The sequence below is a fragment of the Vanessa tameamea genome, chromosome 16 (genome assembly GCF_037043105.1).
Source record: "Vanessa tameamea isolate UH-Manoa-2023 chromosome 16, ilVanTame1 primary haplotype, whole genome shotgun sequence".
Taxonomy (NCBI): domain Eukaryota; kingdom Metazoa; phylum Arthropoda; class Insecta; order Lepidoptera; family Nymphalidae; genus Vanessa; species Vanessa tameamea.
The window spans coordinates 1,533,768-1,554,622 of NC_087324.1; the positions used below are offsets into that span (position 1 = coordinate 1,533,768).

The window sequence follows — 20,855 nt, forward strand, 5'->3', positions numbered from 1 at the left end:
TACATATTTATAACAAGGCGTATTATTAGGTTTTTATACTTATTTACATAGATAGTATCTTATCACCTGACGGATGACAGGCCAACTGTGATTGGGAGTGTGACTTGTGAAGTTGTGACATATGATAAGACATTTTACATTACAAAAACTAGAAATTGACAGGCGGGTAAAGGTTGGAGCTCGAAAACAACAAAGAAGATTTAAATAACAATTGCTCACTTGAAAAGATAATCTATTTAATTACTAAGTGCTCAAGTTTATTCCGTTTTTACTCATTAAAAATAAAAATAGACGTGAGAACCGTCGAATGAAGGGATCTCCAAGGTTTAAAATCAAGAATATTTACATATTTCAAAAATTGTTATTGAATACGTATCGATGGACCCCGTGATGTCGACGTCAGAAGAAAATCCACACTCAGATATAGAAGAAGCCCCGAAAACAACGCAAAACAACCAAGAAAGCGCACAAGGTCAAACATCATGGTCAGCGCCTACATCCTCGACGCTTATTCAAGTAAAAGAGAAAATGCGACGTAAATTGCAGTTCTTCTTTATGAATCCGATCGAAAAATGGCGAGCAAAGCGGAAATTCCCCTACAAATTCGTCGTTCAAGTCATCAAAATAGTTTTGGTAACACTCCAACTTTGTCTATTTGCTCATAACAGATATAATCATGTTAATTACACATGGGATAATAGGATTAGTTTCTCTCACTTATTCCTACTTGGCTGGGATTCTACGAGAGAGATAAATGCCTACCCACCTGGTGCTGGTCCTTTGGCTGTTTATAAAGTTGATGAGTTTTACAATAGCCTAGATTATGCTTATGCTGGCTATTCAAACTTGACTAATGCCATAGGACCATATTCATATAATGATGAGAATAATATTAAACCAAATCCAAAATTTTGTCAGTACTATTACAAAAAAGGCATAATAAATGGATTCAATGAGAGCTATGAATTCAATTCAGAAATTCAATTTAGTTGTACCAACTTTACAAATGGAGAAAATAAAGTTTTTAAATCTCAAGAATTCATTCAAAATGCAGGTCTAGAAGTTAATTTTGCAGCTTTAGTTAGAGCTGAATTAAGGTTTTCATTAAAAACCATAAATTTCAGAACTGCAGGACCTATAACACCACCCGATTGCTACAGATTTGATATAAGGATAATTTTTGATAATGAAGACCATGACGGCCAAATGTCATTAAACTTAGAGGCTGAACCATATAAGTTAACTTGTAAAGGAGATAAGGATTATGTTACTGATAATCGAATAGATCAAATACTTAGAAGTATTTTAAATATTTTAGTTATAATTATTTGTAGTGCATCTCTAATATTATGTAGCCGTGCCATTTATAGGGCTCAACTACTCAAAGAACTCACCGTTCAATTCTTTCGACAAGCCTACAACAAAGAACTTAGTTTAGATGGTCGTTTAGAGTTTCTTAATGTATGGTATATTATGATTATCATCAATGATATTCTTATCATTATGGGCTCAGCAATAAAAGAGCAAATTGAACGTAACCAATTTACAAACGACCAGTGGAATATATGTTCTTTATTCTTGGGTATTGGAAACCTGTTAGTTTGGTTTGGTGTTTTGCGTTATCTTGGCTTCTTTAAAACTTATAATGTCGTTATCCTCACCTTGAAAAAAGCCGCACCTAAGATATTCCGTTTTTCATGTTGTGCCCTACTTCTCTATGCTGGGTTCACCTTTTGTGGCTGGCTTGTTCTTGGCCCGTATCATATGAAATTTCGTTCACTAGCAACAACGTCCGAATGTTTATTTTCATTAATAAATGGTGATGACATGTTTGCTACTTTCTCAATAATGTCTAAGAAATCACCAATGCTGTGGTGGTTTAGTCGGGTCTATTTGTACTCATTCATTAGCTTGTATATATATGTTGTTCTAAGTTTGTTTATTTCGGTTATAATGGATGCTTATGATACTATTAAACAATATTACAAAGAAGGGTTTCCGAAGAATGATTTACAGCAGTTCATTGGTGAAACGAGTTTTGAAGAAGTTTCTTCTGGACTTTACAGAACACAGAGTTCTTCATCGCTCAATGAAGCTATGAATTCTTTATTCTGTTGTAATTTTTATCGAAGGGCGTATTCTAAAATAGGAGGTGGAAATTCGAGTCTCAATTTACTATAGGCTTCATAATTTAATGATTCAAACGTACCAAGATACTTGTAAATAATAATATCAGTAGATGATAAGCTATGTCTTTTGTAGATAATATCGGTTAACAATAATGATAATTAAATAAAGATATTATTGTAAAATATATGATTTAAGATACCATAAATAACCAAAGAAAAGTAGAGAATACAGTGATTGAATTGTATAACTTTGAATAATGCATAATCGAAAAAGTTTTTTTTTATTTATATTTAGAAATATTGATTGGGCAGAAGAAGCAGCTTAAAGAGTGAGGAACAATTATAAATGTAGACTATTTATAAATGTAGATAATGTAGATTTAATAAAATTAAATATTATAAAATGCAAGTATGCATGTATTTTTACATTAAATTGTTTTTGTAATGAATAGTTTTTTATCTTTTATTACAACACAAACCGTACCTTGCCTGCAATTTGATATCAAACACGAGGACGATGGGATCGTATATCACATTAAACGTAGATAAGAAATCAGAGACATAGCAAACACATTCCGTCTATGTACGTAATATACGTGCTTTTTTCACTGCCTTTATACATAGCTAATATATATTCAAATCTTATAGAGGAAATTTTAATGGCTTAACGTCCTAATGTCAGTCAATAGTTCTTTCGATAGGTTCATTTATTGAGATATTTAAAGTTTGTTACGACCATAAATAAACAATAAACTTTAATTCATCTATACAAACAAATTCTGTTGTCTAGGGTAAATAAACCATCATATTGTATCGCCAAGCAGAAATACTATTGTTGTGTTCCGCTTTGAAGGGTTAATATAAGTGTAACTACAGGCACAAGGGACTAACATCTTAGGTCTCAAGGTTGTCAGCGTTTTGGCGATGTAAGGAATAGTTAATATTGCTTAAAGCATCGTTGTAACGAAAATGAATCGCTGCAGGCGAAGCCGCGGGTTCAACTAGGAATCATTTTAGACTCCAAACTTAAGTAGACTTCTCATATATCATCCCTGATGACTCAGCTCCGCAGCATACGCGGTTAGAAAATTTAGACAACTAACTCATGTTGATCCTATTCGGTTGGTATACTTTGGTTACCTTCATAGTATAATTTCTTACGGTATTTTACTTTGGGGTAGCGGTACAAATATTGAAACAGTTTTCATCCTACAAAAGAAATATGTCCGATCAATTTATAATCTTGGAGCTCGAAACACTTTAGAATGTTTTTAATCATCCTTTTTGGGGCACGGTATTCGTTTCAAAATTCAAAAGTCAAAAAACCATTGATAGATAAAGCGTAATACTCAATACAAGATTATGTTATAATGATAAAAAAGCGTGACCTTAGTATTTGTTCATTTCAAGGAAGGACGGAGTTAAATTGAATTGTACTTTATTGACTATCTGTAATTGAATTTCGTACCGGTTAATCTACGGTAGTAGCACCGGATAGGAAAGTAGTTTTTTTTTATGGTATAGGTAGGCGGACGAGCATATGGGCCATCTGTAAGTGTTCACCATCGCCCATAGACAATGGCGCAATATTAACCATACCTTACATTGCCAATGTGCCACTAACCTTGGAAACTTAAAATGTTATGTCCCTTGTGCCTGTAGTTACACTGGCTCACTAACCCTTCAAATCGGAACACAATATTGAGTACCTACTGTTGTTTGACGGTAGAATATCTGATGAGTGGGTGGGTGGTACCTACACAGACGGGCTTGCACAAAGCCTTACCACCAAATAAAATATATAATTTACATTTAATTCAACACTAATTAATGATTTTATGAGCCTACTTGAATAAAGAATATTTTGAATATACATATTAAAAAGTAAATCCGATATAACACATTCATATTTATATTCCAATTATTTCCTTTATTGATCGCGTTATTAGTGCATTACCCTGTAATATCAATAATAAATTATGAAAAGCGATCCCTATAAAGCTTATTTGTTGATAAATTAAAAATATCATTTTATCATTCCTCTTCTTACATGCAAATAAACGAAGCGTACACACACATACGTAAGTACATTATTTTCCATTCTCTTTGTGTGTTTTCATTCTCATAATTTATATCATTACCTTACTATTTGGCACGACTAACTAAATAATATATATTTATTATTCAATATTATTTGCAGTGGATTTTGTATAATAAAACATTGAAACTAAATAATATGTAGGTATCTACACTCGAAATGGTTGAACTAATCAAAAATAATAAAATTTCGACATAGACAATTTTAGTACTTTATAATAATTTGAAATATAAATAGGTACTCATGTTTATAATTTGTGATAGTATTATAACATGCTATGATTTTAACAATTATTTCAATTAAACATGTTCAATTTGAAATTGATATTAATTTATTTTTCTTAATATTAGTTTTACAATTCAAATTACTAAAACGGCAATTTGATGAACATAAAAGATTTAATGTCCCGCTGGTCGCTCCACGATGATGTAAGCTCATCGTGAGTTCAAACATGGACAAGCATCGCTGTTTCATTGAGGGTTTTTTTATATTTCATCTTGTGCTCGTCCGGGAAATAAATCCTCGTGATGAAAACTACTTATATTATTAAGTACGTGAGTTATCGATAGAAAAATAACTAAAACTGAGTATATCGTATCGTATATACGTACTTATGATACGTTATCAACTTTCGAATTTCGGATGTTTTGACTATAAAATAGGGACTACATATTGGTATCTGAAGTTTTAGTTACCTTATCGAAGTAACTCAGACATCATTATTACAGGACACTTTCCAGAAAAGCGACATTATTTCTGTATCCGTTACTTGAATGAAATAGTAAAACACAAATATAATTTTTTATACATTTAATCACTATTAAAACTTATTGTATTACCAATATATATATATACAAAATTAATTTAAATAAATTATAAAATATACATAATTTGTTGAACAAAATTCATTAGTGCAATATTTAAAACTATATCGTAAAGTTTTCATTTACAGAGAATCCGGCAACAAGGATTTAGATCTAAATTGTAATATTATACCATACAAATATAACACTTATAGCTACCACGTAAGAGTGAAAGTTCTGTGTTAATAAATTATATGCAATATCCATTTAAAACATAATCATTATTTAATTAAAAATTATTTCGTAACTTCGATGTTGCCATACTCGTAATCGTTATTTAAACTTCGTTTGCCAGCAAAAAATAGTAAAAAGTGTAAATAATATTTAAAATATATAAGGTACTCCGTTAAGATGTCTAAATCGTTTAAAACGATTAAAAAAAATGTAAGAGTTTTTTTTATTATCTATCTATTAACCGTTTTATTTCTAGTTGTACTACAACATTGAACAATAAATTACATAAACTATTAACGACAGCAGCCTTATTCATACTAAAATATTTTTAAATAAATATGGCGATTGTCATAGAAAGTAGAAAGTTTTATATGGCAATTTATTTATCCTGTACATTTCTCTAAATAAATATATTATATATAAAACTTTTTCAAAAATTGAATTTCATAATTGATATAATATATTTTGATAAAACTTATGTACTAACAATATCAGTATGTTCCCATTTTGGATGAGAAAAATAATGTCTATTAAAAAAAAGCTGCCATGAGCATTAATTACAGTTAAACATTTAATAAATTAACTATGTGTAGGCTAAGTTTTCATGTCTTAACATTAAAGTCGACGAATTAACAAATCCAGACGATTGAATCTTTGGTAAAAGAGCAGTAACTAAATTGCTTACGAAGCACACCAGATTGCGATTTGTAACACCAAAGACAACTAGAATTAGCCAACCATAGACTACCTAGTAACTTTTCGTACAAAAATACTTTATCAGTCTCTATGATTGTTATTTCTTTCCATCGACATTTGTCTGTGTTTCAGGTTCCGCACCCAACATTATTTGAATTTCATCGACACTCTTACCCTTAGTTTCCGGTACGATAAAGAATATGAAAACGAATCCTAACACCATGATGCCAGCGAACATCCAGAAGACTTGGCCAGAGCCGATAGCCGTGTTTAAGGAATTGAAAGTGCTCGTGACAGTGAAACTGAGAAGCCAGTTGAAAGTACCAGCAGTTGAGCCGACGAATGATTTGATATCGATCAAGCACAATTCACCAGCCATCATCCAGGGGATCGGACCGAAACCAAGAGAAAACGAAACAATGAACAACGACAAAGAGAGCAATGGCAGCCAAGATATCGCTTCAACTATCGACGACTCCCCACCATGAGTGTCTTTCAAAAAGAAGAAAACGCCCAAAGCTGTCGAGCACAAGCACATCACGAGAGCAGAGAATAGAAGCAAGATACGTCTGCCCAATCTATCGACCACCACACTGGAAATAAAAGTGGCAATGACTTGGATGACCCCAATTATGATTGTGGCGATCGGCGCTGGTATAGTCGCTCCGGCGCTGGAGAAAATCGCAGAGGTGTTGAAAATTACAGCATTTATGCCGGATAATTGTTGGAACAACATAAGGGCGTAGCAAATGAGTAAGGCTTTGAGGGCTGTTTTCTTAGTGATCGCCGAGAGAAAAGACACTGGATTGCTCTTGGCTGCCTCTGCTTTGTTTTGAAGATTGGTCAATTCACTATCAACGTCGTAATTCCTACCGCGGAGTCTGATAAGAGATTCTCTGGCTTCATCTAATTTACCTTTTACAACCAAAAAGTTAGGACTTTCTGGCATAAAGAAGAATATCAATGCAAATATTATAGGGATCAGTGTACAGAGTATATTAAAGATAAAAACACTCGTATAACTGCCCACCGCATAAGCGAAAAGTATACCCACTGTTATCATCAGTTGAAAAAAGCTGCCTAAAGTTCCCCGTATCGAATCCTGTGCGATTTCACTGTTATATGCAGGAGCAGTGACACAAAAGGCACCACCAGCAACACCAGTAATAAACCTTCCCGCCATCAGAGTCCCAACATTTGGGGCAAAGGTTATAAGTAGCCAGCCTAAAGTGAATGGTAAGGTTAGCAGCAGCATAGTCTTCTTTCTTCCTATGGCATCCATGATTAAACCAATAGGGAAACAAACGGCAGCAGCTCCAAGATTTATTAAAGAAGATACCCAGTCACCTTGGGTGCTTGATACATCGAAATCATAGTCCGTACTGTTCGCCTGGGTTATCTTGAAGACGACAGGCGAAGACCAGCCGAGCATGGAACCAGCGGCCAGGGCACCAAGAGTGGCTGGAAAGAACAAATCATTTTTTTTAGAATAGCTTATCCTTTTTCTATCTTATATATATTTTCCTATCTATTAACATACAATAACAACTTCAAATATGACCGACAAAGAGTTTTAAATTTTGTAATTGTGCTGGGGTGGTATATGTAAACATTTTTATCGTTTACACCTAAAGAGAAAAATTCTAACAAATGACACCAACCAGCAAATGCACATTTGGGAAAATAATTTCTAAATTCGTCTATCATGACTATATTAAATTCATCATCATCATCATCAGATCCCTTCATATTCGATTTTTATTCACCATTCGTCATCAAGTTTTTTTTGGAAGTTCACTTCATCTAAACCAGAACATCTCTCATGCTTGGCAGAACTGACCCATCACACTCTACCAAATATTGAAATAATACAACAAGATTACAATTTGTATGAAATTAAAATATACCTGACAAAGCAGCAATATACTGTGGCAACTTTCTGCCATTGTCTCCTCTTGGCTCCACAAGCACCGACTGTGACACCCCCACATCAGCCATGGCTCCGTTATTTCCTGCCACCGGCTGAAAGGAAAAATATATGACATTATTTTTCATATTTTATGGCATATTATTTTGAAACAGTAAACGTCCACTTATATTATCATAATTAGAAACATTCCCTTTTTGTATAATTAGAATATATCAAAATAATTTACAGATTATTTATAAATTAAATGTCTGGGAAACTCCTCTGAAAGTTTCCTTAATAATTTTTTTATATTTTCACTTGTAAATAAAATATAAAAAATAATATGTTATCTAAGTAGATTAGCACACAATAACAGTGTTACTGAGTATGTACTGTATAGAGTAACTATTTTATATTAAATAAAATTAAAAATGTTTTTAAATAATTGTTTGGAAGCTTGGTGGCAGCTTGTACACATTACAACGGCCGACGTTCATAATGAAAAAAAAAAACATTTTAAATATCGAATCTTTTGTTTATAGTATTCTTAGCATAAAAAAATATTGTAACTACATTGAGGTCAATGATAAAAAAATGCTGGTCATAATTTATAAATGATGTTAGAGTAATTATTTTCTTTTTAATAAACCAACAAACCTCATCATAGTTTTGGCTCGAGCCAGGAATAGCGGGAATTAAGGGCTCAGTTTCTGAACTATCGTAGCGTTGACGCCGATACAAACTTGAGCGCATTTTGGACGGAATAAGAAATTAACAGTTACAAAATAATTTAGAACGTCACTACGCCATCACTTTGCTACGTATAACTATTTTGTTTAACACAAACACGGCTTTAAAACAAGCAGCACGCAGCTGATTTTTATTTTGACATTTACAATGTCAATGAATGTCAATGAATGTCAAAGTGGGTGCGTACTGACAATTATTGAAGTTTTTAACAGGTGTTGTCATCCATGAAAACAAATTCGAACTACATTTAAAGAATACAATATCCATTATTATAAATATTATGTAGTAATTAGTCTATACTAAAACAAATACTAAATGAAATATATGATATATATAACTATAAAATATTTACGCTACACCTTATCATATTAAATAGCAATATTTATGTTTCATAGTATTGATGATATTGCTTATTTCATTTTTAAAGTGTTTTATATACAGGGTTATAACCCTAATAGTAGAAAACGGTTATGTTTTTAAAATAATTTGTAGGACAAGTTTCATAACGATTTTTTTTTTTTTTAAGGCATTTTAGTGGAAAAAAATCAAAAAAATATGGAAATAATATCTTTTTCTGTCTCGCCTTTTTAAAATGGACCGATAATTATTATTATAATATTGACAAATAACCAGTGTTTATTAGTTTTTATAAATGAGAAGAAAAAAAATTGAATTTAATTGATACTTTTTTTAAAATAAATTTTTGAAGTTGCATTTTTGACTTATTTTGAAAAAATCTAAAAAACGTGATAACTCAAAAGTGGTTCACTTTTGCATTATGCATATTGGGGTTAAAATTATAGCAAATAGTTACCCCTATCACCTCCAAACGGGAATACGTCGAATTACCAATAAACCTGTATATATCTAAAATTAATTTTGCGGATTTTGTAAAAAAAAAGAACGAGTATGACTAATTTAATAACCAAATATACAATTAAAATATAAAATGCGGCAGAACCTGTAAATAGCTATGAATTTTTATATATATTTTATAATAGATTTTTCTTCCTTGCTAAATTTATACATATAATAATCTAATGTTTCATTTAAATATTTAGTTGAAATGTTATAATATAATAGTTGAAGATAAAGATATTGAACTTAATAAAAATTAAATATAACATTGTATAAAATGAATATGACCTCATAAATATTCGACAAATATAATAAAATTAACATTTATTTCTACTCAACTTTTATTTAATGAATTTACAATTATTTAGATTTTACTTATATATTGTATTTATATAATAATAATATACCATTTTTCTTTCAAGTACTTACATTAACTACATAGATTACTTATCTCTTCTTAATTTATTTGAAATCTTTTTAATACGACTATTGTGACGAATGCATTTAATATTGTTCAATTTTCCGACCTTGACCTTGACTTGATATGTTAACCAGCCGCATTGAAGTACGTAGTAAAAATTTAAGTAATACGGAATTTTAAACTCTATTTCAAGAAATTAAAATTCATATTTATCTAAAGCGTTGTGGTAAAGTTGACAACGGCTCTTATTTCACTATTCTTTGTTATAAGTAAGAAAACTATATACGTACGAAGTGTTATGAATATATTTTATGTTTGAAACAACATTCGTGTACAGAAAAGATACACGAAGTGGTAAAAATATGTAGTTTAAACGTTATAGCTATTTTAGTTTGAGAAAGGGCAAAATTTACATACATTTATCGTTGGTCCGGGCAGTAAATATAAAAAGATATTTATTTATATATTCATCCGTCGAAATAATATCAACAGAATCAAATTTCTATCATGACTTGTTTTAAAATAACAAATAATTTAAAAAAGTTTGGTAAATGATTACTAAGTAAACACATGCGTATTATTCTTTCTGTTTGCAACCTTTCATTACCTTCCTTCGTAAATTTGTTTTTTTTTCTTTTACAACAACATACATAATTTAAGACTACTACTTCTCCTCTTCCATCAAAATATTATTCTGAAATGGTTGAAGTTGCTATTTGTAGAATTAAAGTAACAAAAAAAAATTGAAGTTATTTTGGAATTTATATCATTTTGTGGAATTAAAGAAGAAAAATAAAGATAAAGGCAAAGGTCGTGAAACCCAAATATAAAAAAGGTTGAAATTACCAAAACAATTATTGAAAAATATAGTTATCAAAAATAAACAGTGCCACATAACATAGGTATGTAATATGATTACTTTTCATTATTTAATCCTCTCAGATAAGATATTTGTATTGGATTAGGTATTATCAATTGAAGCGTGTTTCAGTTTGAATAAACAGAATGAAATTTTGTTTAACAGAGACGTGGAATAATATTTTTAATCTGTTGCGAAATTTTATCAACTATTCATGAGGTACGTTATTGTTATTTTATGGACTATTTTATTACAATGCTGTATAGATAGGTGGGATTACAAAGTTTACAACACTTTCATTCTTATCGGTTTATTAAAGTTATTATACTATAGAAATAATAAAATATTCGATTACTTTTTATTTTCCGACAATATTATTCATTTTATTACTACTTGCACATTCCCCTGGCTCGTTTGACTGGACGGGAATTACTATTCAAAATTTCCCTTACTAGACAAAAATATAAAAGTACATTGTAATCGAGGCAAAGACTCCACAGTTCAGCCTAGTCACTGACCTTTAAAGAAGACCAGATTTAAAAAAAATATAAAAAACTTAGAAAATAAAAAAGGGTGCTATATTTATCCTTTTCCAAAAAATTTAAGGCGATCATGTCTGTTCATATTTTAATTTATGAGTTAAATAGACATTTAATCTAAGCAAGCAAGTGCTTATTCCACGTATAATCCACTTACGTTATTGTATGGGTAAAAGTAATACATATTTTAGTTTTTTATGTTCCAATTTGAACGGTGAGTGAGCCAGGACAATTACAGGCCCAAGTGTCATTACATTCTATACATCTTGATTGGTGAAGTTTAAACGATGTAAAGAGATCTAGTTAGTATTTATCGGTCAAGGATATACATAATATTCAATCAGGTGGCCGTTCGCGCGACTACCTTCCGTCAATATAAAAAAAAAAAGTTACTACGTGCAATATATCCCACACAATTTTACGATAGTATGTAATGTTGAAGTGTTTATTATAGCATAATCGACATTACTGATAAAATACTATAATAAAAAAGTACGTAAGTAACTAATTTATCAATTCATATATTTTCATTTTGTATATTTTATTGTCTTGTCAACATACATAAATTTTAGGAACAAATTCAACTAGTACAACATACAAAGCATTTTAAGTTAATACTGGGTTGATTGTAGTTATATATATATATATTTTATATTTGTAACACGAAAGCAGAACGGGCAATCATCTTATGATGAGTGGTTTCCTCTATTCACAGGTTGCAAAATAAATCATTCCTTACACCGACAATAAGCCGATAATTATGGGATCGAACATGTTCTTTGGGCCTGTAATTACGCTGGTTGTCTTAGCTTTTAAAACGAAACATATAAATACAAATTTATGTTTAGCTTTGTTTAGTTTAATATGAAAATATACAAACTGTCAAAGACCATAGACTATTCATCTCAAACAGATACTGACATTATAAATCATACTTTTTATATCTGTAATAATATTATAAAGAGGTAAAATTTATCTGTGCGTATTTATGTAAAAATCCCTGCATACAATTTAAAAAAATACTGGTGAAGGATACATTATTTTTGAATCTTATATAAATTATATCTATATCGTATAATTTTCTGCGAAACACAGATAACTCGCTATCTACATATAGAGTTATATTTCATATTATATTCAACATAATAATATCGTTTGTTTCCAAAATAAATAAATCATCAAATATAATAGGTACTTATAATTAATTAATTTTAGGCTATACTCCTTTACCCTACGTGACTTTAGACATGTCAGCCAAGCGAAGATTTTACGTAACTCGTATAGTTTGTTTGAATGAAACATTGTCTTAAACTCTGAAAGCAATCCAACTAACAATACATAGATGTATTCCACCGTTTATATTCCGCTGTACAAATCAAAATGCTATTGTCCTTTAGATTTTATAGTTCACTATATCTGACTAATTGACCATTGTTAATTGTGACATCAGTCTTAACGCTGCGGATGTTATGCTAATTGGACAACTGCTAGTCGTATTATGTATATATGTATATTTTACCTCAATATGTGAGATACATAATTACAAATGATGATTTCACTAACCGCTTTGAATGTACGAGTATCCGAAGCAGTTTAGACGCGTAAAAAAATAAAATTAATATTATATTTCATAAAATTACTTAATAAATACATTAACTAGATTTTCAAAAAAATATTAGACCAAAACTGTTGTTGTTACTATATCGGTCGCAACGCTATTTGACTAGTCGCAATTTACGAGGTTTATTATTTTGAAATTACGTGGAAACAAGCGTGTGATTAAAGTAACAGCCCTTAAATATTCCACAACGGGGCTTATCCACGCTGCTTCGATGCGTTTCGGTGGATACAATTAGACACATGCAGGTTTCCTTACGATGATTCTTCACCGCCGAGCATCAGATGAACACAAATAAGCACATGATAATTTAATGATGTTTGTCTGGGTTTGAACCCGCAATCATCGGCTAAGGTACACGCGTTTTAACTACAGGACCATCTCAGCTCAAATGACATAAGTACGTTATGTTTAAAAATATTAAATTTCTGAAGTATTTTTATTACAGCTACCTCGTAAAGTTTGTACGTGGATTGAATACAGAATACTTTGTCTCCTACTGACAATCTTTAAAGTACTTGAGGTGAATTCAGAAAATCGGTTGTGTATCTATTCACCTGCTAAATGTCGTTCATTACTAAGGCCGTTAGAAATGTAAAGAAATTGCTGACGTCAATCACGTTTTGAATTCTGTTTTTGTGCAATTGCATTATTATGTAAATTATGTTTGATTTCCGGTTTAACTATAACGACTTGCTTTTAAGACAGATTAACTTTTAACACTTTTATAAATATATATATAAAAATGTTGATGCTAAATTTAAGATATACGTTTATTTATTAATATTATGTTAACCAATAGAATCATATTCATGTTGACATTTGATCAACTAGACTTGTAAACGAATAAAACTTTTATTTTGAACTAGCAATCCGCCCGGCGCTCTAAGACTGAATTTTTTTTTAGACTTGAAATATATTTTCAGAGATACCCAATTTCAGTGATACCAACGACCAAGCAGATAAATTTTACCTCTTTATTATTGTTAATATAAATGACATATTAAATAATTTTCTAGTTTATATTATTGTAAAAATAAATGTATTTTTTCATTTTTAATTAACAGCTTTTTAGCCAACGACTCTGGTTGACCGAAATCCAATTTTATATTTTGATATTTCAGTCTGTTTCTTACTAACTAATTCTATAATTATTTATACCATATTAAACCGGCATGATTGTTCCATAGACCGAGGAATGCTCATGAAGAGGTTAGCCGTCAAAAGACTCGTCGCCAAGGGCGGGCTCACAGGGAACAAGCCAAAAGCAATACCCGTATTCACTCGCGAACTGAACATTATTATACTTTTTACACATCAACAAAACAAAGCCAAGTACTTATTCTGACACAATAAGTTAAAGTCCCGTTCAAGAGCTGAACTTTTAAGTGATATGACATTTCTTATCGAATAAAAACATTATTATCAGTGAAATTTTGACAAGATAAATGTTGAATTTCATCTCAAGATTGTGTCTTCGAATGTGTTGTTTTGCTATTGTGAATCTTACTACGTAGACATAAGTGCTAACTTGTTTCCAGATTGGAGATGCATTTTATAAGATTAAGGATTTCAATATTCGAAATCAAAATTTTTATAAATAGAATACCATTAATTCACCAATTGGCTTCATTGTTTACGATAGTCAACTAATATTAGCCAATAAGGTTGCGTGTTTTCTCATCTCACTCACTTTAATTCTATATATTTGTTTCATCTACATTTATTTAAATACATATACATTAGTTACATAAAGACGATGTCCGATTTTCATACTCATACGTACATATATATACATATATACTCCGTCTACTTTCCCAAAAAACCTACTCATTTAAATCTCACATAATTAGCGACCCGTCCCGGGTTCGCACGGTTGCAAAGTATTAATAAAAAAAATGATATGTTATAATTTTAATTTATTATCTTATAGAACTCAGTCATAATGTGGCTGCCTATACCCTATTCCAATGGAAATAGGAAAAAAGACAAACAAACCTTAGATTTACGTATTTCATGCGATTTGCTAATAATTCAGGTATATTGTGCACTAGTAAAACTTTATGATTAATATATCTTTATTTATAATACAACACTATTACACTTAACTACTTATTTCCACTTTGATTTTACTTCGAAAATTTCGAAAACAGTTTTGTCAACGTTCAAAACAGATTTTTTTCGAAAACCAATAATAAATATAATAATAAAATTTAGTTGTAAGTATATAATTTTATAGATCTATATTTTCATAATTGATACCGATTATATTTATCAGTACTATAGTAATATATTTTTATACTCATTTGACGTAAACCCAAAGATTGGTTTATTTTTGTTGTAATAAATTATAATTTTGATTATAATTTATTACAACACATTTAGAGCAATAATTTTTACGTATATATGTGGCAAAATATATTTTAGGGTTGCAAAGGCTTACGTAGTTTTATTTTCAATTAATAAATTTGGAGCGTTTATTAAAATCTGCGGTTTGTTAAAAAAATACCGTAAGAATTCGTCTGTAAGAATTCCCTAATTATATCACTCGTGAAACCGAACGTTGATACGACGTTTTGATTTCATAATAGATATAATCAATTTCGAATATCATATTAAGACATTTAAAGCTGGTATTCTGCTGTGAAATTCGAGTTTGTTCTTATATAATAGCTTAACTTTTGTCAGATATACGTTTAAACGACTTGACATTAGAGCTACAAGTTAGAGGGCATATAGATAAAAATATGTTAGTACAAATCAGCAACAATACTATCTACAATTATCTACAATGCCAAGTTTTATTATACTATGAATAATATAAACTCGGTCTGAAAGAAAATGCATTTTATCGTATCGCCCATCATGCATCTTTATGATTATAATCTGTGCAAGTATAAATTAAAAAAATTCTTAGACGTCATTCGTTCCTATTGTGATGTTAAACACCTATTCAAAACAAAATACTGTGAAAAGAAACGTAAATGACGTCATGATTTCTTTTTTTTTTTCATTCTTGATTAACTTTTTATATTGTATTTTTTTGTTTAAGGAACTGACAAGTATTTGGCTACACACTCGATTCAAAACGGTCGTGAAAACGACTTAGAAAAGGTTAAATACAAATCATATGTCAATATTTCCTCTGCTGAAAGTGAAACTGTTATGAATACACCTTATCTAAGTTTCACTACTTAGATGTTTATTAATTTTAACTAGACGTTGCTAATTTTTAGCATGTAGCATTACCACAGTGCAAATCTATGGAAGATCTAGTCGTTTCACCGTACCAAAGACTTTCTTAGGGTTGATAGATACGATGGTCTTTATTACGAACAACTACTCTGCATCAGAGAGTTGCATTTAATACCAAATTATAAAACGATACGTACATCTTACATACATAAATTATCACCCTGTAAATTTCCCACTGCTGAGCTAAGGCCTCCCTTTGAGGAGAAGGTATGGAGCATATTCCACTATGCTGCTCCAATGCGGGTTGGTGGAATACACATGTGGCACAATTTCGTTGAAATTAGACACATGCAGGTTTCCTCACGATTTTTTGCTTCACCGCCGAGCACGAGATGAATTATAAACACAAATTAAGCACATGAAAATTCAGTGGTGCCTGCCTGGGTTAGAACCCGAAATCATCGGTTAAGATGCACGCGTAAATTAATTGTTTTAAGGTTTGACATGAATGCTGTTTAATTAAAAGGATTGAATATAATACATGTAAGGAACCTTGGGAGTGCCTTACGTTCAGTAATGGTCTGTGGCTGATTTAGTAGAAAGATAGATAGATAAATAAATAAACGACGACGTTCATCGACTTGGCGCGGTTTATATCGTCGTTTCATTGAATTTAATGTAATTGTTTGTTTATCTATTTAAAAGTAAAGTAGAAGCATTTGTATTACAATACATTACAATACTAAATGAACGATTTTAATTGAGTTTGATTTCACGTATAATATTAGAAGTTCAGTTCAGCAGTATAGTTTGCCAAGATCTAAAATTAAATTAAACGATAAATTGAATGAAATATAGTTGATTTTTTCACTGGAATATTCATATAAATGGCAAAAGAATATTCCAGAAATTCCAGACAACAACAAAGAAAGACATAAAATGCGTCATTTTTTTACAATAATCGCATCAAAAACCACTAGTACGAGTAGCTTAGAAGCCATACGTTGCGATTTGCGGTGCACAGCTCGACTTTGCGATTTATTCAAAGATACGGTTAAATACCTAGATTAAAAACACGATTAGTCTCTATAAGGTCTATATAATATCAGTTCCTCGCTATTTGACCTCATTCTATGTCCGTTTCCGCGCGGATGTCTATGTTCTAATATAAAATAGGCAAATTTTATTCATGAACTGCTCCAATAATCTTTGTCCAATGTAAATTAAAATATATATTCGAAATATTCGTATCTATATACATACGACGGATACGTGTTTTTCGTTATTGTCTTTTGCATTTTAGAAGATTTCAAATAAGGAACGTCGTCTCTCTCTAACTTTAGTCTCTCTTTCACTCAAAAATGGTTAGTCCAGATAATAAATACACTGTACTGAGCGGGCATTGAATCAATTACTTTTATAGCTGCTAGTAACAATGACCAATGCTGCTCTCGGTTGATTGTACCTTAGTAACCATGAACTACCAACACTCAGATATATTTTAATTAGCTATATGTTTAAAACCCTCGAGACGTAGATGCATTACAGGTTAAGAAACATTATCTTTCATCATTATTGTAATTAACTCGACAAACTGACAACATGCATTTTCTCCTAGTTTGTATGCATGAGTGTGTAGCCCAATGGATAGGACACGCAATGCGTAAGCGATGACAACGTGTTCATATCCAGGAAAGCATATCCAAGTCTTCACGTGCTTTATCATTTAGCGTGGTGGAATAATCTTTAAGCCGTCTTTTTAGAAGTCTTTGCGCAGTGAAAGAGTCTTGGTTTATTTGCAAATCATTTGTACTTATAAAATAAATGTCTATTTGTTCAATTAATTTATGACGCGATCGTGTGCGGACATTAATGTACATACTTGGTCACAGACATTATCGCTGATAGAAACAATAAATAATCCTTACACCGCCAATGAATACATTAAAATGAAATGTTCCTTGTGCTTCTAATTACACTGGCTCACCATGCAAACCTAAACACTACAAAACATTGTCACTTGGTGCTAAAATAACTATCTGTCTGTACAAAAGTCTATCACTGATCGAAACTTTGTTTGTCTCTTGAATAGGAATGGAGCAAATACATCTTTTATTGAAAATAGACATCAAACATCTCTTATTAATAATATATGAAGTCTTAGGCGTGAAATGAAGAAAATATAGTTAAAGATGATGAATGAAAAAACGAAATTTCATAAAAGTTCAAACAGTATTATAATTGCGTTGGACAGGACACGTGGAGAGAACAGAAAGAAAAGTAGACAAAAATCATAACCGAATGATAAACAAGAGAAACTAAACGAAGTAAAGGAAGATGTAATTGAAATGATAGGAAGATGACTTTAAGAAAGTGTTAACAGAATCAAGCGGAAGTCTTGACAGGCCGTTGTCGAAAGACAAGTTACGAGAGAAAAATAACTGAATCCCGAGAAAATGATTATTTTTAACTTTATTTAATAAACATTTTCTTATCTCCGTTTTCAATTTTAAATATTGTGTTATGTTTTATTCATATTTAAAAATATTAAAAGAAACTTCATAGATAATTAATTAAGTAACTTTTTTTTTTCTTAATCCAATCTTTGCATTACTGACCATCGTCATATTAGTATTAAAAACAATAAAAGTAAAATTGTGTAACTTTTAATTGTCGGGTTTTCCCAAACTTTCTAACCTGGTAATGAATAAAAAATTAAAAAGTATATTTGCGTTCTGTCCCGATCCAAGTGTTACACATTTTGAAAGTAACGGTTGGGTTTTTTTTAAATTGCTTAATTTTTATTTTATATTAAGGTCAGACGTAATTAGGAAAACGATCGTTTCGTAATTTAAACTATATAAGTGACATAATTTCACAATACAAAACGGATTTCGTACGTATATTTTTATTAGTGATTCACGCTGTTACTCTTTGACTCACCGCTGTCACTCACAAAAGAATTAAACCTCATAAGTTCCAAGGTTATAAGCCGTGATGACAATAAAATTATACTAAATATTATTACGTTTTTGATTATACCTTTAATGTATATAATCGTAGGAGGGTAAGTTCTGCAGCGTTTATTAAATGGGAGTCAGTGTAATGTCCACACAATATTAATATTGTTATTAATATTGTCAACGATCAAATTTAATATTTCTATAAAAAGCCTTGCAGAGAAAAAAGATTGCACATCATTCTTTTGTAACATACAAAACATAACTGCTACTCCTTAAAACAGAATTTTTATAACCTAGCTAGGAATACAGCACGTCACTCGCCTATTTAAAATTTAATTGTACAAACCTATTTTTGTAATCATCACTGTGTTGTGTGTCTATTATTAATAAAGGTTATTATTATTATTAATTACAGGCACGAGAAACATAATTTAGATAACATGGTTTGCACGTGGCACATAAAAAGTATTTCATACTTCAGAGAGAATATCAAAGGTGTTCATTTGTTAAAGGTGACCATTCACTAAATTGAAATCACTCATAAAAATAAATAGAGCCAACACCTTGTATGTAAGTATATAAAGACAATTATAGGTATGCTGAAAGAAGAAGAAATCTCTTCAAAAGATTAATATTTATTCCTCTCATTCATCACTTTCATTCTCTAAGATCTGACATAAAATGAACAATATTTATAAAAAAAAAAACAAATTGAAAAAAAAGTCAAGTATGTATGATAATTTTAAAGTCACTGTGCGCTCGTAAAAAGTTTTACGGCGTCTAGAAGTGTTTCAACAAGGTAGGGCTTAATATCCAACTAAAAATAGCTAATATGTATGTACTCGTAGCTACACCCATATGAAATAATGGTAGCCTGTTTACCTTCTAATCTAACTACGCTTAAGTTTGTCTGTACTTAGTGTCAGTGTCGTAAAAGTGATAGATTATATGTTGGATAGAGTATGTGACATAAAGACCTTAACGTGAAATCAGACGGATCCCCTTTGCGTTCATTTTGATCTTTCATTCACGTATAAACAAAAATGTGTGTATTTTTCTGAAATATGTTGGAATTTATTGTGTTTTTGTCGTGTGTTAGTGTGTGTGCATATCACCCCCACCCCCTACTCCCCGAACGCAAGCGCGCTCGCAATATTTGAAAATGCCGTGTTTTATCATTTATTTTAGGGAACTTCGAAATTCCACAACTTATAAAATCAGTGGGAAATAGCCTCCCAGGAAGCCTCAAAGGAATGTTATTAGTTGTGACTTTTTTTTTACTTTAAAGCTAAATATACCAAAGTACGTCGTTTTTCAGAAAAGTACTCAACTGCACAATTACACAAAAGAAAAGATACAAAAGTGAAAAATGAGTTAATTGTGAACCGATTCAACGATATTGGGATTTGGCATAGAAATGAGTATTGACTCAATTGAACGTTCTTAGCAGTGAATTTGTATGATATCACCTTTACATACACAGTCTTTATACAAAAGACTAAATAAATATACCATTTTAAACAGAAAACAGCACAATGAACCCAAAAAAAAATTGTCATGATACGATCCTGATGATCCAACTTAGACCGAACCGCTATTGGGTTGTTGTGTTAGAAGAATAGTTTCGATTCGTTTGCGATAAAGTAACAAATTGATACTAAAATTGGCGCCCAGCTAGTATCAAAATTCACTTCACTGACTAAAATATTGAAATCCGACTAACGATTAAATTATTTTCATTTAAAATTTAGATGTTATAATAAGATATTTAACATACGACGAT

General features: G+C 30.8%; 2 protein-coding genes across 6 annotated transcripts in view; one reads left to right on the plus strand and one right to left on the minus strand.

Annotated features, from left to right (window-relative positions):
- Positions 1 to 82: 82 nt before the first annotated feature.
- LOC113393721 (mucolipin-3-like) lies at positions 83 to 2,580 on the plus strand. The gene has a single exon (XM_026630748.2). The coding sequence runs from the start codon at positions 379 to 381 to the stop codon at positions 2,179 to 2,181; it is 1,803 nt and encodes a 600-aa protein (XP_026486533.2). The 5' UTR covers positions 83 to 378; the 3' UTR covers positions 2,182 to 2,580.
- A 3,219-nt stretch (positions 2,581 to 5,799) lies between these two features.
- LOC113393720 (facilitated trehalose transporter Tret1) overlaps positions 5,800 to 20,855 on the minus strand; it is a 61,073-nt gene continuing 46,017 nt past the window's right edge. For 3 of the 5 annotated variants that reach the window (XM_064217233.1, XM_064217232.1, XM_064217234.1), the window contains exons 2-3: positions 7,868 to 7,982; positions 5,800 to 7,421 (exon numbers count right to left, since the gene is read on the minus strand). In XM_064217233.1, coding sequence (XP_064073303.1) covers positions 6,058 to 7,421; positions 7,868 to 7,982 — 1,479 coding nt within the window. In that variant the 3' untranslated portion in view covers positions 5,800 to 6,057. Of the gene's footprint in view, positions 7,422 to 7,867; positions 7,983 to 8,526; positions 8,757 to 14,075; positions 14,410 to 20,855 lie in introns of those variants that run through there. The other 2 variants (XM_026630746.2, XM_026630747.2) reach the window with 2 other exon arrangements.